Here is a 15229-nt window from a genome sequence, read left to right on the forward strand (position 1 = left end):
CACAGTGACAGCACATGATGGGCACAGTGGCTGTATTTGGTGAGCACAGTGGTTGCACATGATGGATACAGTGGCTGTATTTGATGGGCACACGTGGCTGCATTTGGTGGGCACAAGTGGCTGGATTTTGGTGGGCACAAATGGCTGCATTTGATGGGCACAAATGGCTGCATTTGATGGGCACAAATGGCTGCATTTGATGGGCACAAATGGCTGCATTTGATATGGGCACACGTGGCTGCATTTGGTGGGCACAGTGGCTGCATATGCTAGGCACAGTGGTTGCAAATGATGGGCACAGTAGCTGTATTTGGTGGGCACAATTACTGTATTTGGTGGGCACAGTGGCTGCATATGCTGGGCACAGTGGCAGCATATGCTGGGCACAGGGGCTGCATTTGATGGCAAAGTGGCTGGATTTGATGGGCACAGTGGCTGCACATGATGGACACAGTGGCTGCTTATGATGGGCACAGTGGCTGCTTATGATGGGCACAGTGACTGTATTTGGTGGTCACAATGGCTGCATATTATGGGCACAGTGGCTGCATTTGCTGGGCACAGTGGCTGCATTTGCTGGGCACAGTGGCTGCATTTGCTGGGCACAGTGGCTGCATTTGCTGGGCACAGTGGCTGCATTTGATGGTCAAAGTGGCTGCATTTGATGGTCAAAGTGGCTGCATTTGATAGGCACAGTGAGGCTGCAATTGATTTTTTTTAAGTATTTTTCAGTTTGTTTGCGCCCCTCCCCCCTCCCCGCCGCTGCCATGTATATCGTATTTAGGTATAAAATGTATACTAAATCAGGGCAACCAATGAGATGCTGGTTTTTATTACCTCAATACAGATATAGTAAAAGGTGATTTCTGATTGGTAGATCCAGTATAGCAGTATTAGTATTAGTAGACATGTGTTCTATAAATGAAGACTCTGGTCTTCAGCTGTCCATAATAGATTAAGAGGATACCCCCTCATTATAATAACTTACCTTTGGCTTTTGATGCTTTCTTAATCCTTTTTAAATGAAGATCACCCATATTGGTATATGTATTTTCCTCATAAGAGAGCTCTGAAGAAGAACACAGACCTTAATATACATGTTGTAGATTCCAGGGAGGATTTTCAGGTAATTTAATTCAGATATAACGGCGCTCTACACAGCATTTTATCAATAAGAGATGGAGCTTTTCTGAAATACGATACTATTGACATTGTGACTTATCTGGAATTTATTCTTGGAGAATTGAAAAAGTTACTGACGCCAATGATAAATTCTATAATATATCGACTTACATAACAATGTATACTAAAGCATTTTAAGCATTTAGCAGAACAACTTTGGGATCATTAGAATTTAATTGTATTATTACTATCACGACTTAAGACTCATCTTCCAGGAGGGTCGGAGTAGATGACCAGGACTGGTTGAGGCAGCGGTGCAGATGGGCCAAAGTCACAGAGCTGACACCGAATGTTTGGAGAATCTGCTTCCTTCGCAACAGCGAGAGCCCTGAAAAAGGTTGGGTCTTCACCTGAACATCTAGAGGTAGAGAGATCGTTCTACAGGTGATACTCAGGCTGTGGTCCTCTGACTCACCCAAGCAGATCACAACATAGGAGTTGCAGAGTTAGGATTCCCCACTGCTACATGGCCAAACATGCAGCATTTCCTTCAGGGATTTAAACACAGAAAACAGACCTTGGATTGTTTTCTGATGTTTTATTAGTTGATAATGTGGCTGGGGTAGGGATATATGGGATGCCCAACTTGAAAAATGTCTAGAACTATGAAAAAAGGAGACAATCCTATTTACAGAAAGTCCTCTTCTTCCTTCCAGCTGCACAATCCTGGTTCACATGTACAGCTCCTGCTGATCACTCCAGGGGAACTAACAGTCTTTAGTCTTAAAGTGATTGTAAGCCTTCGTTTTTTTTTTTTTTTTTACTGTAAAATAACAAACATATCATACTTACCTCCACTGTGCACTTTGTTTTGCACAAGATGGCCCCAATCACCATCTCCTGGGGTCCCCCAGCGGTGCTCATGGCTCCTCCTCGCATCGGTAAGCCCTCTGGGAGAAGTGCTCTCCCTGGGGGTTACCTTGCAGGTGCACTCCCATGTCCAGCATTTGTGTGCATAGACACAGAATTCCGGACTCAGTCCTGTCCCCCCCCCCCCCCAGCACCCGCGTCATTGGATTTGATTGACATCAGCGGGAGCCAATGGCTGCGCTGCTATCAATCTATCCAATCAAGAGGCGAGAACTCTGGGAAAAGAGGAAGAGCTCATCTCCACCAAAGGGAACAAAGGGCTCAGGTGAGTAAAACGTGGGGGGGGGGGGGCAGTCACTGTCAGAAGTTTTTTCACTTAAATGCATAGGATTACAACCCCTTTAACTCAGAAGCTGCCCTTTACAGGCTGGGAGCATCCTGTCCCATTGTGGATAAAATAACACAATATGGAGTGAACAGCATCTCCTTATGCCCTCCTGTAGACCCTGAGCCCAGTTCTACTGCTGCAGAAGATGCCAGCCCACCCTTTTACTTCTTGCCCCAGTCCCCCTGACTGACACAATCCCCCAGTCCTTCCTTACTGGAACACACTTCCATGGAGATTCCCCAGGGCAAAGATGAAGACTTAAGCATACCACTGTCTTTAGAGAGCATTGCTAAAGCTGACAGTCTCTCCTCTTTGTGTTGTCCCATCTTTGTTTGCTCTCTCCCGCTGCCTATTCCGGTATGAATCCTTCCAGTTGCCTCCGATTGTGGGATCCTTCCAGGCCAGCTATCCCGAACTCCAGCCCAAAGTAAAACTCCTCCCCAGCAGGGGTCCCTCAAGGGCCACCAACAGCCTTTCCACAGCACTACCCCATCTTCCACTTGACTCCCTTGCTGGCATGGCCCAAGTCTTTTTTTAATGGGATTTTCTTAGTCCCCTCCCATCTCACTTTTGGTTATTGGCTAAGGTCCCATAAATAGTTATGGCAGCTTCTCCTCACCTCTACCCTCTAGTTCTAGAACATTCTCTGATATTCCAGATACCAGGGGGAGGCACCAGTAACCTGCCAGGATGAGTCATCCAGCCCTAACCACTAGTAACCCTAACCCAGATTCAGTGACTAATCCCAGAGCCAGCCAAATGCTTTGACCTGCACTGCTATTCTAGTAGCACACGCTAGAGGGTGCTATACCTGCAAGGGAGAAAGTGAGAAAATAAGAAGTAAAGACACATCAATTAAGAACCAGTTGGACTTCTGTGTAACACTGATGGACTGGGCAACCACTGGTGTGCATCTGCGTGAAAGTTGATCCAACCTACCAATTTTCCATCAGGAATCAATGAAGTTCTATGTAACACATATAAACTGGACAATTACTAGGGTGGATCTGTATTCACACAGACCCATGTCAGTAATTGCCCATCAGCTAGGAACCACTGAACTTCAGGATCTTTCCAGTCTCTTCGAAGAGAAATCATAGTGATCCACCTTCTGACTGGTTAAAGCCAGTAATAGATCATATTTAGAAGTGATCTGTTGCTGTACAACTATACAGCAGGTCTGGATTAGTTATTAGAGGCTTAATTCCAACTCCTCATGCAGCTGTTCAGCAACAGACCATTTCTAAATGTGCAAAAAAAAGTGAAAAAATAGCAAATAAAAATGAATGTACAATGATTTGCCCCATTTTTATCACTGACCTGCACTATGCAGTAGAAATAGAGCAATGTCCATGTTCAGGTCCTAAATGTCTTCCATATATACAACATATGGGGTACTAAGGAGTTGTAACCAAATGTTAACCCTTACATACAGTATGTATGACAAACCTTTGCTTAAAAAAAATATGCATCCGTAATTTGCTCATATTGCTGAATGTGTTTAGGCTGGCCAACTGCATCAAAGTTATCCCCCTCTGGACAACTGCGTCAAAGTGGTCTCTCTCTGGTCAACTATGTCAAAGTGAGCCCTTTCTGGTCAACTGAATAAAAGCAATCCCTCTCTGGCCAACTGAATCAACGTAGTTCCTTTGCTGGCCAACTATGTCAAAGTGACCCCTCTCTGGTCACCTAAATCACAGCAATCCCTCTGCGGTTAAAGGGGTTGTAAAGGTAAATTTTTTATTTTCTACATAGGTTCCTTTAAGCTAGTGCATTGTTGGTTCACTTACCTTTTCCTTTGATTTCCCTTCTAAATGTTTTTTTGCTTTGTCTGAATATCTCACTTCCTGTTTCTCCTCAGTAAACTTCTCACCATCATCCGAGCTGGTGGTTAGTCAGCCAGAACAGCTTACTGAACAGCTTACTGGGGTGAAACAGGAAGTGAGAAATTTAGACAAAGAAAACAAAGAAAAAAAACATTTAGAAGGGAAATCGAAGGAAAAGATAAGTGAACCAACAATGCACTAGCTTAAAGGAACCTATGTAGAAAATAAAAAAATTACCTTTACAACCCCTTTAACTGTGTCAAAATGATCCCTCTCTGGCCAACAATGTCAAAAGGGATCCCTCTCTGGCCAACTGCATCAAAGTGATCCCTCTCTGGCCAACTGCATCAAAGTGATCCCTTTCTGGCCAACTGCATCAAAGTGGTCTTTCTCTGGTCAACTGCGTCAAAGTGAGCCCTTTCTGGTCAACTGAATCAAAGTAATCCCTCACTGGCCAACGGCATCAACGTAGTTAATTTGCTGGCCAACTTTGTCAAAGTGACCCCTCTTTGGTCAACTGTGTCAAAGTGATCCCTCTCTTGAGAACTGCGTCATAGTGATCCCTCTCTTGTCAACTGCATCAAATTGAGCCCTTTCTGGTAAACTTAATCAATGTGATCCCTCTCTGGCCAACAGTATCAAAGTGATCCCTCTCTGTCCAACTCAAAAAAGTGATCCCTTTCTGGCCAACTGCATCAAAGTGATACCTTATTGGTCACTGAATCAAAGTGATCCCTCGCTGGACAACTGCACCAATGTGATTCCTCTCTGGTCAAAAGCGTCAAAGTTATCTTTCCCTGGTTAACTGCATCAAATGTATTCCTTTCTGGTCAACTGAATTAAAGTAATCCCTCTCTGGCCAACTGAATCAAATTCATCCCTCTCTGGCCAATTGCATCAAATTTATTCCTTTCTGGTCAACTGAATCAAAGTAATCCCTCTCTGGCCAACTGAATAAAGTTATCCCTCTCTGGTCAACTGTGTCAAATGTATTCCTTTCTGGTCAACTGAATCAAAGTCATCCCTCTCTAGTCAACTGTGTTACAGTGAGCCCTTTCTGGTCAACTGAATTAACGTGATCCCTCTCTGGCCAACAGTGTCAAAGTGATCCCTCTCTGGTAAACTGAATCAAATTGATCCCTCTCTGGCCAACTGAATAAAGTTATTCCTCTCTGGCCAACTAAATCAACTTGATCCTTCTCTGGCCAACTGCGTCAAAGTGATCCCTCTCTGGCCAACTGCATCAAAGTGATCCCTCTCTGACCAACTGCGTCAAAGGAATCCATCTCTGGTCAACTGCATCAAAATGATCCCTTTCTGGTCAACTGTATCAAAGTGATCCCTCACCGGACAACTGCACTTATGTGATTCCTGTCTGGCCAAAAGCGTCAAAGTGATCCCTACCTGTCTAACTGAATGAAAGTGATCCCTATACTCCGCAGACTTAGGGCTAACCTGAACATTAAACTGGTAGAAATTAAAGAAATTAAATACAAACAGTACAAACTAGTGGCTTACGCGGATGTCAACCTACTATTCCTCACAGACCCCATTACCCATTCCTAACATCTTAAAAGATTCCTCCCCCTTCAAATCTCTCTGCAACCTCCAAATTAATCTTGCAAAATCCAGGGCCCTCAACGTTTTCTTACCCGCCACCACAGTGACACTTTGTCAAGCTAACTTTCTCTTTGGTTGGGATACACGCGCTATTACCTATCTTGGTATCCAACTAACAGTAAAACTAGGCAATCTATATTCCAGAAACATTCTCCTCATTCTTAAAAATTAACAGGAACTCCACAACTGGAACAAGGACACCTTCTCTTGGTTCGGGAGAGCAGCAATTGTAAAAATGAACATCCTCCTCAGACTCCACTGTTACAGACTGTACTGATCAAATTAACTCTATAATTTTTTGCCACATACAAACAGCTATGCCTAAAGATTATCTGGCCTCCAAACATATGCGTGTGAGTTGGGAAAAATTAGTAAAGCCTACAATGAAAGGAGGTATTGGCCTCCCTGACATACAAAAATACTATTGGTCATGCCATCTGGCCAGAATTGTTGATCGGCACCTGCACACTAGGAGTAAAGCTTGGATTTGATTCAAGGGGGTGTTCTCCCTACTGCCAGTTCACCATCTTCCATGAATAAGCCATCTAGGGACCCCGAAGTAGAGTAAGAACCACCTCTTAATTGGCCCCACGTTGCAGATGTTTCGGAAAGTTTGTAGGAGATTGAGTATTGCCTCCTCACCCAGACTCTTGACCCAACTTGACCGAAATCCAGACTTTGCCTCAGGTATTACACACTCTGCAACTAACAGCAAACACAAACCTCTCATTCAGAGCAGAATCCTTCTTTGATAAGGGTAAGCTGGTACCCTTCCAAACCCTTTCCTCCTGATTCCCTGACACAGACATCCCTTTCTTCAATTTCCTTCAGATAAGGCACTTCCTACTTAGCTCCAAACCACAATCCAACTGGTGCAGAGATCATACACCTTTTGAAGCAATAAGCACTAGATCTGAACCCCAAAGACATGTACTATCAGACATGTACTCTATATTGTTTACTAATGTCTCTCCCAAAGATAATATGACCAGCCAAAAATGGAAAAGGGAACTTGCAACAGACCTATCACAGGAGGAATGGGATCATATCTTTACCCATATACACAAAGGGTTCTTAAATGTCCCTGCACAGGAAAATGGATTTAAAATATACTCCAGGTGGTACAGGACCCCTGACGGAATACATATATTCCACCCCAGCATTCCTCCACTCTGCTAGCAATGCAACACTTTTCAGGGGTCGCTACTCCACATTTGGTGGGAGTGCCCCCAAATTCAACCCCATTGGAAAGAGGTACACCGTCTTATCTCCCAAATAACAACCTACACCCCAGACTTTACACCAGCTCAATACCTACTCCACCATACATCTATTCCCCAATCGGCCTACAAAAGGTCTCTCACCCTACACCTCTTCAACGCAGCAAAACTATGCATACCCATTCATTGGAAGGATAGTTCTCCCCCTAGCACCTCTGAATGGCTCCAAAGAGTAGGGAAAATAGCTGAGATTGAAGATCTGATTCACCAGGCATTCACTCTGCTAGCAATGCAACACTTTTCAGGGGTCGCTACTCCACATTTGGTGGGAGTGCCCCCAAATTCAACCCCATTGGAAAGAGGTACACCGTCTTATCTCCCAAATAACAACCTACACCCCAGACTTTACACCAGCTCAATACCTACTCCACCATACATCTATTCCCCAATCGGCCTACAAAAGGTATCTCACCCTACACCTCTTCAACGCAGCAAAACTATGCATACCCATTCATTGGAAGGATAGTTCTCCCCCTAGCACCTCTGAATGGCTCCAAAGAGTAGGGAAAATAGCTGAGATTGAAGATCTAATTCACCAGGCATGGAATTCCCCAGCAAAGTTCCATAAAACTTGGGCCTGTTGGCTTCATTTTAAGGAACCATCAGAATACCACAACATCTTAACCAATTCCCCATAGCTTGACCTGGGGGACAGAGCTGTACATCTAACAAATATAATGGACAACTATCCATAGACATACACCCACCCCCCACCCCCACACCTCTCTTCCCATACTTGTTTTCCCCCATAATAATACATAAGGCTCACAGACGAACTCTAGAACTAGACTGCTTGGAACTCACACAAACTCAAACCATCGACTAACCTTGGAGTTTAGCCATTATACCAAGACTCCGAAGTAGAACTTTGACCTATCCGTAGAATCTTAGCCCTTGTACACACGGTCGGAGAATCTGTCGGAATGAGTCTTATCGGACTGTGTCGTCAGATAATCCGACTGTGTGTGGTATGCATCGGACTGATTCCATCCGAATCTCCGTGTTGGAAATATTTCCCGACCAACTGGGCCGGACGGACCTAATCCGATCATGTGTAGAGCATTTTCATCGGACCAAGTGCCACGCATGCTCAGATCAAATTCCTACATCAAAGCTATTGGCTACTAGCCTGAATGTAGTCCCATTGTAACGAAATGCAACAGTTTTGGACACAATCTGTCGGACTAAATCTGACGGGCAAAATCCGACGGATTTGGTTGGCAAAATCTCTGACCGTGTGTACGTGGGCTAAGACATTGTGAATCGTGCATACCACAACTGGGAAACTGGCAAGACAGCAGAAGAAAACCGGACCGGTAATGCCCTTACCCACGCACAGTTAGTTCCTGACAGGGGTGTGTGGGTGTCGTGGTGACATACCCGATTTCCCATTGACTCTTACACAATTAACCCCACAATTGTTTCACCAACAGAGCCATACTTGTTCATCTAGTTCCAGGACCTACTATAGTTTTACATGTTTTAGTTGATCTATGTGATTACCGATTTGATTCTATGCATTCTATATGTACCTCAATCGTAACATTGTATTTCAAATGACATACTGTTCATTGTCTAATCTCATGTACCATGCAGAAACTTGGGGATGTGGGGATGAGGCCCTTGTCCCCATCAACATGGGGACATGGTGCTTTGAGGGGTCACAGACCCCAAAAGCATCCTCCCAATGTTGAGGGCATGTGGCCTGGTACGGTTCAGGAGGGGGGGGCGCTCTCTAGTCCCCCCTCTTTTCCTGCAGCCTGCCAGGTTGCATGCTCAGATAAAGGGTCTGGTATGGATTTTTAGGGGGACCCACACATCAATTTTTTTTTTTAAATTTGACGTGGGGTTCCCCTTAATATCCATACCAGACCAGAAGGGTCTGGTATGGATATTTAGGGGGAACCCCACGTCATTTTTTTTTTTTTTAATTTGACGCGGGGTTCCCTTAATATCCATACCAGACCTGAAGGGCCTGGTAATTGAATTTGGGGGAACCCCACACTTTTTTTTTTTATCAATGACTTTCAATGACTGTTCTCTGTATTACGGGAGCCGACAATTCATTATAGCCGCGAGTGATTTTAAAGGACTTTTTTTTCTGCAGAAATGACACTTTGTGCAGGGACAGTTCTAAGCACGGGAAACATGCGCCCCTTCACAGGCATACTATAGACACCCCCCAGGTATGAAATTTAAAGGAATATTACACTTTTATTGTTTCACTTTAATCATTATTAAAATCACTGCTCCCGAAAAAACTGACATTTTTAAAACTTTTTTTGCATTGATCCAGGTCCTCAAACACTTTTTAGGACAGTAACTTACATATTAGCCTTTAAAATTAGCACTTTAGATTTTGAACGTTCGAGTCCCATAGACTTCAATAGGGTTCTAAAGTTCACACGAAGTTTAGGTCTGTTTGCAGGTTCTGGTGCAAACCGAACAGGGGGGTGTTTGACTCATACTTACTGGTCAACTGTGTTAAAGTGAGCCCTTTTTGGTCAACTACATCAAAGTGATCCCTCACTAGCCAAATGCATCAAAGTAATCCCTATGCTTGCCAACTATGTCAAAGTGACCCCAATTCTATCCCCCCCCCCCCCCCCAATATTAATCAATGATCACATCTACAACCTACCTGATTCCCTCTCCTGATTTTTAGCCCCCTTCATTGCAGGCTGCAGACAAACCCGATTCTGTGCGCTGCTCAGTCTGCCTCTTCGATATCTGTTGATTTTATCTTTAGGAACGTCCTAAAATAAGGTGTTGCCACATACTGCATTTCAGTTTTAGGAACTTAGAAATGCTGATATAAAGAGGAAGTGCATGTATTTCTGTAATATTCTGTAGAAACGTGTGCCCGCTCATGAACTTGTTGTTATTTAATCTCAGTGGTTTATGGACTATGATTGATGTATAATACATTTGCTTGAACTACTAATCATTCAAATAACATTTGAGCTGAGCTTGCAATACTTTATGTCACACTGTATTTGCTCAGCAATCTTTAAAACGCAATTTATTTGGAAAAAATACACTTTGACGAATAAAAAAATAAATAAAACAGTAAAAATGAGCCTGATTTTTTTTTTTTGTATAATGTGAAAGGTAATGCTAAGCAGAGTAAATAGATATCAAACATGTTGTGCTTTAAAATTGAGCACACTCATGGAATGCCGACAAACTATGGTACTTAAAAAGTTCCATAGTCGACACAAAATTTTTTTGTGGTTACCTGTTTAGAGTTACAGAGGAGGTCTAGTGCTAGAATTATTTTTCTGGCTCTAACGATTGTGGTGATACCTCACATACGTGGTTTGGACACTGGCCATCTGCATCAAAGCTTTTACCTATGGACAACTGCATCAAAGTGGTCTTTCTCTGGTCAACTGCGTCAAAGTGATCCCTTTCTGGCCAACTGCATCAACGTAGTTCCTTTACTGGGCAACTATGTCAAAGTGACCCCTCTCTGATCAACTAAATCACAGTGATCCCTCTGTGGTCAACTGTGTCAAAGTGATCCCTCTCTGGTCAACTGCATCAAAGTGATCCATCTCCGGCCAACTGTGTCAAAGTGACCCTCTATGGCCAAATGCACCAAAGTGATCCTCCCTCTCTGGTAAACTACATCAAAGTGACCCCTTTCTGGTCATCTGAATCAAAGTTATCCCATTCTGGTCAACTGAATCAAAGCGATCCCTCGCTGGCCAACTGCATCAACGCGATCCCTCTCTGGTAAACTGCATCGAAGTGATCCCTTTCAGGTCACCTGAATCAAAGTGATCCCTCCCTGGCCAACTGCATCAAACTGACCCCTTTCTGGTCATCTGAATCAAAGTTATCCCTTTCTGGTCAACTGAATCAAAGTGATCCCTCTCTGGCCAACTGCATCAATTGTATTCCTTTCTGGTCAACTGAATCAAAGCGATCCCTCTCTGGCCAACTGCATCAATTGTATTCCTCTCTGATCAACTGCATCAAAGTTATCCCTTTCTGGTCAACTAAATCAAATGAATCCCTCTCTAGTCAACTGTATTAAAGTGATCCCTCTCTGGTAAACAGTGTCAAAGCGATCCCTCTCTGGCAAACTCAAAATAGTTATCCCTCTCTGGCCAACTGAATAAAAGTGATCCCTTGCTGGACAACTGCACCAATGTAATTCCTCTCTGGCCAAAACCGTCAAAGTTATCCTTCCCTGGCCAACTGAATCAAAGTGATCCCTTTCTAGCTAACGGAATCAAAATGATCCCTCGCTGGCCAACGGCTTCAAAGTTATTCCTCTCTGGCCAACAGCATCAAAGTTATCCCTCTCTGGCCAACAGCATCAAAGTGATCCCTTTTTGGCCAACCTAATCAAAGTGATCCCTCTCTGGTCAACTGCATCAAAGTTATCCCTTTCTGGTCAAGACCTTTCTGATCAACTGAATCAAAGTGATCCCCCTGTGGTCAACTGCGTCAAAGTGTTCCCTCTGTGGTCAACTGCGTCAAAGTGATCCCTCTCTGGCCAACTGAATAAAGTTATCCCTCTCTGGCCAACTGAATCAAATTGATTCCTCTCTGGCCAACTGCATCAAATGTATTCCTTTCTGGTCAACTGCATCAAAGTTATCCCTTTCTGGTCAACTAAATCAAATGAATCCCTCTCTAGTCAACTGTATTAAAGTGATCCCTCTCTGGTAAACAGTGTCAAAGCGATCCCTCTCTGGCAAACTCAAAATAGTTATCCCTCTCTGGCCAACTGAATAAAAGTGATCCCTTGCTGGACAACTGCACCAATGTAATTCCTCTCTGGCCAAAAGCGTCAAAGTTATCCTTCCCTGGCCAACTGAATCAAAGTGATCCCTTTCTAGCTAACGGAATCAAAATGATCCCTCGCTGGCCAACGGCTTCAAAGTTATTCCTCTCTGGCCAACAGCATCAAAGTTATCCCTCTCTGGCCAACAGCATCAAAGTGATCCCTTTTTGGCCAACCTAATCAAAGTGATCCCTCTCTGGTCAACTGCATCAAAGTTATCCCTTTCTGGTCAAGACCTTTCTGATCAACTGAATCAAAGTGATCCCCCTGTGGTCAACTGCGTCAAAGTGTTCCCTCTGTGGTCAACTGCGTCAAAGTGATCCCTCTCTGGCCAACTGAATAAAGTTATCCCTCTCTGGCCAACTGAATCAAATTGATTCCTCTCTGGCCAACTGCATCAAATGTATTCCTTTCTGGTCAACTGAATCAAAGTCATCCTTCTCTGCCTAACTGCGTCAAAGTGATCCTTCTCTGGCCAACTGCATCAAATTTATTCCTTTCTGGTCAACTGAATCAAAGTCATCCCTCTCTGGCCAACTGCATTGAATTAATCCATCTCTGGTCAACTGCATCAAACTTATCCCTTTCTGGTCAACTGAATCAAAGTAATCCCTCTCTTGTCAACTGCATCAAAGTGAGCCCTTTCTGGTCAACTGAATCAACTTGATCTCTCTTTCGCCAACAGTGTCAAAGTGATCCCTCTCTGGTCAACTGGTTAAAGTTATACCTCTCTGGCCAACTAAATCAAAGTGGTCCCTCTCTGGCCAACTGCATCAACGTAGTTCCTTTGCTGGCCAACTATGTCAAAGTGACCCCTCTCTGATCAACTAAATCATAGTGATCCCTCTGTGGTCAACTGTGTCAAAGTGATTCCTCTCTGGCCAAATGCATCAAAGTGATCCCTCTCTGGCTAACTGCATCAAAGTGGTCTTTCTCTGGTCAACTGTGTCAAAGTGAGCCTTTTCTGGTCAACTGAATCAAAGTAATCCTTCAGTGGCCATCAGAATCAACGTAGTTAATTTGCTGGCCAACTATGTCAAAGTGAGCCCTCTCTGGTCAACTGAATCAAAGTGATCCCTCTATGGTCAACTGTATAAAGTTATCATTTTCTGCCCAATGGAATAAAGTTATCCCTCTCTGGCCAACTGAGTCAAATTTACCCTCTCTGGCCAACTGCATCAAAGTGATCCCTCTCTAGCCAAATGCACCAAAGTGATCCCTCTCTGGTAAACTGCATCAAAGTGATCCCTTTCTGGTCATCTGAATCAAAGTTATCTCTTTCTGGTCAACTGAATCAAAGTGATCCCTCCCTGGCCAACTGCATCAACGTGATCTCTCTCTGGCCAACTGCATCAAATGTATTCCTTTCTGGTCAACTGAATCAAAGTCATTCCTCTCTGATCAACTATATCAAAGTTATCCATTTCTAGTCAACTAAATCAAATGAATCCCTCTCTAGTGAACTGTGTTAAAGTGATCCCTCTCTGGTAAACAGCGTCAAAGTGATCCCTCTCTGGCCAACTCAAAAAATGTATCCTTCTCTGGCCAACTGACCAAAAGCATCAAAGTTATCCTTCCCTGGCCAACTGAATCAAAGTGATCCCTTTCTAGCTAACAGAATCAAAATTATCCCTTGCTGGCCAACTGCTTCAAAGTTATTCCTCTCTGGCCAACAGCATTAAAGTTAACCCTCTCTGGCCAACAGCATCAAAGTGATCCCTTTTTGGCCAACCTCATCAAAGTGATCCCTCTCTGGTCAACTGCATCAAAGTTATCCCTTTCTGGTCAAGCCCTTTCTGGTCAACTGAATCAAAGTGATCCCTCTGTGGTCAACTGCGTCAAAGTGTTCCCTCTGTGGTCCACTGCGTCAAAGTGATCCCTCTCTGGCCAACTGAATGAAGTTATCTCTCTCTGGCCAACTGAATCAAATTGATCCCTCTCTGGCCAACTGCATCAAATGTATTCCTTTCTGGTCAACTGAATCAAAGTCATCCCTCTCTAGCCAACTGAATAAAGTTACCCCTCTCTGGCTAACTGCGTCAAAGTGATCCTTCTCTGGCCAACTACATCAAATTTATTCCTTTCTGGTCAACTGAATCAAAGTCATCCCTCTGTGGCCAACTGAATTGAAGTAATCAATCTCTGGTCGACTGCATCAAAGTTATCCCTTTCTGGTCAACTGAATCAAAGTAATCCCTCTCTTGTCAACTGCATCAAAGTGAGCCCTTTCTGGTCGAATGAATAAACTTGATCTCTCTCTCGCCAACAGTGTAAAAGTGATCCCTCTCTGGTCAAATGAATAAAGTGATCCCTCTCTGTCCAACTAAATCAAAGTGATCCCTCTCTGGCCAACTGCATCAAAGCAATCCCTCTCTGGTTAACTGCATCAAAGTGATACTTTTATGGTCATCTGAATCAAAGGAATCCCTCTTTGGTCAACTACATCAAAGTGATCCCTGTCTGGTCAACTGAATAAAAGTGATCCCTCAAAGGACAACTGCACCAATGTGATTCCTCTGGCCAAAAGCTTCAAAGTGATCCCTATCTGGCCAACTGAATGAAATGAATCCCTTTATAGCCAACTGAATCAAAGTGATCCTTCCCAGACCAACTGAATCAAAGTGATCCCACTCTGGCCAACTGCATGAAAGTGAGCAATGTCTGGTCAACTGCATTGAAGTTATCCCTTCCTGGTCAACTGTGTTAAAGTGAGCCCTTTCTGGTCAACTACATCAAAGTGACCCCTCACTAGCCAAATGCATCAAAGTAATCCCTATGCTTGCCGACTATGTCAAAGTGACCCCATTCCTATTACCCCCCCCTGAATATTAATCAATGATCACATCTACAACCTACCTGGTTCCCTCTCCAGATTTTTAGCCCCCTTCATTGCAGGCTGCAGACAAACCCGATTCTGTGCGCTGCTCAGTCTGCATCTTCGATATCTGATGATTTTATCTTCAGCAGCTTCCTAAAATATGGTGTTGCCACATACTGCATTTCAGTTTTAGGAACTTAGAAATGCCACAATAAAGAGGAAGTGTGTGCGTTTCTGTAATATTCTGTAGAAACATGTGTCCACGCGTGAACTTGTTATTTAATCTCAGTGGTTTATGGACTATGATTGGGTTATAATAAATTTGTTTACACTACTAATCATCAAAAATAACATTTGAGCTGGCAAATAATTAGACCAGGCCTACTGCATTTCAAACACTTGTTGCTTACAAGTTAAAATCAGTATTTATTGCTTGAAAATTACTTAGAACCCACAAACATTATATATATATATATATATATATATATATATATATATATATATATA

At 43.5% G+C, this 15229-nt stretch overlaps 1 protein-coding gene across 3 annotated transcripts in view; it reads right to left on the bottom strand.

The window, feature by feature from the left end:
• The window catches only part of LOC143964211 (C-type lectin domain family 10 member A-like), an 82118-nt gene extending 67275 nt beyond the window's left edge, over positions 1-14843 (bottom strand). For 2 of the 3 annotated variants that reach the window (XM_077473920.1, XM_077473918.1), the window contains exons 1-2: positions 14761-14843; positions 989-1069 (exon numbers count right to left, since the gene is read on the bottom strand). In XM_077473920.1, coding sequence (XP_077330046.1) covers positions 989-1069; positions 14761-14794 — 115 coding nt within the window. In that variant the 5' untranslated portion in view covers positions 14795-14843. Of the gene's footprint in view, positions 1-988; positions 1070-9747; positions 9834-14760 lie in introns of those variants that run through there. The other variant, XM_077473919.1, reaches the window with a different exon arrangement.
• Positions 14844-15229: the final 386 nt, after the last annotated feature.

This window comes from Lithobates pipiens, unplaced genomic scaffold (assembly GCF_037356315.1).
Source record: "Lithobates pipiens isolate NorthernLeopardFrog02 unplaced genomic scaffold, aLitPip1_a1.2 Scaffold_8, whole genome shotgun sequence".
Taxonomy (NCBI): domain Eukaryota; kingdom Metazoa; phylum Chordata; class Amphibia; order Anura; family Ranidae; genus Lithobates; species Lithobates pipiens.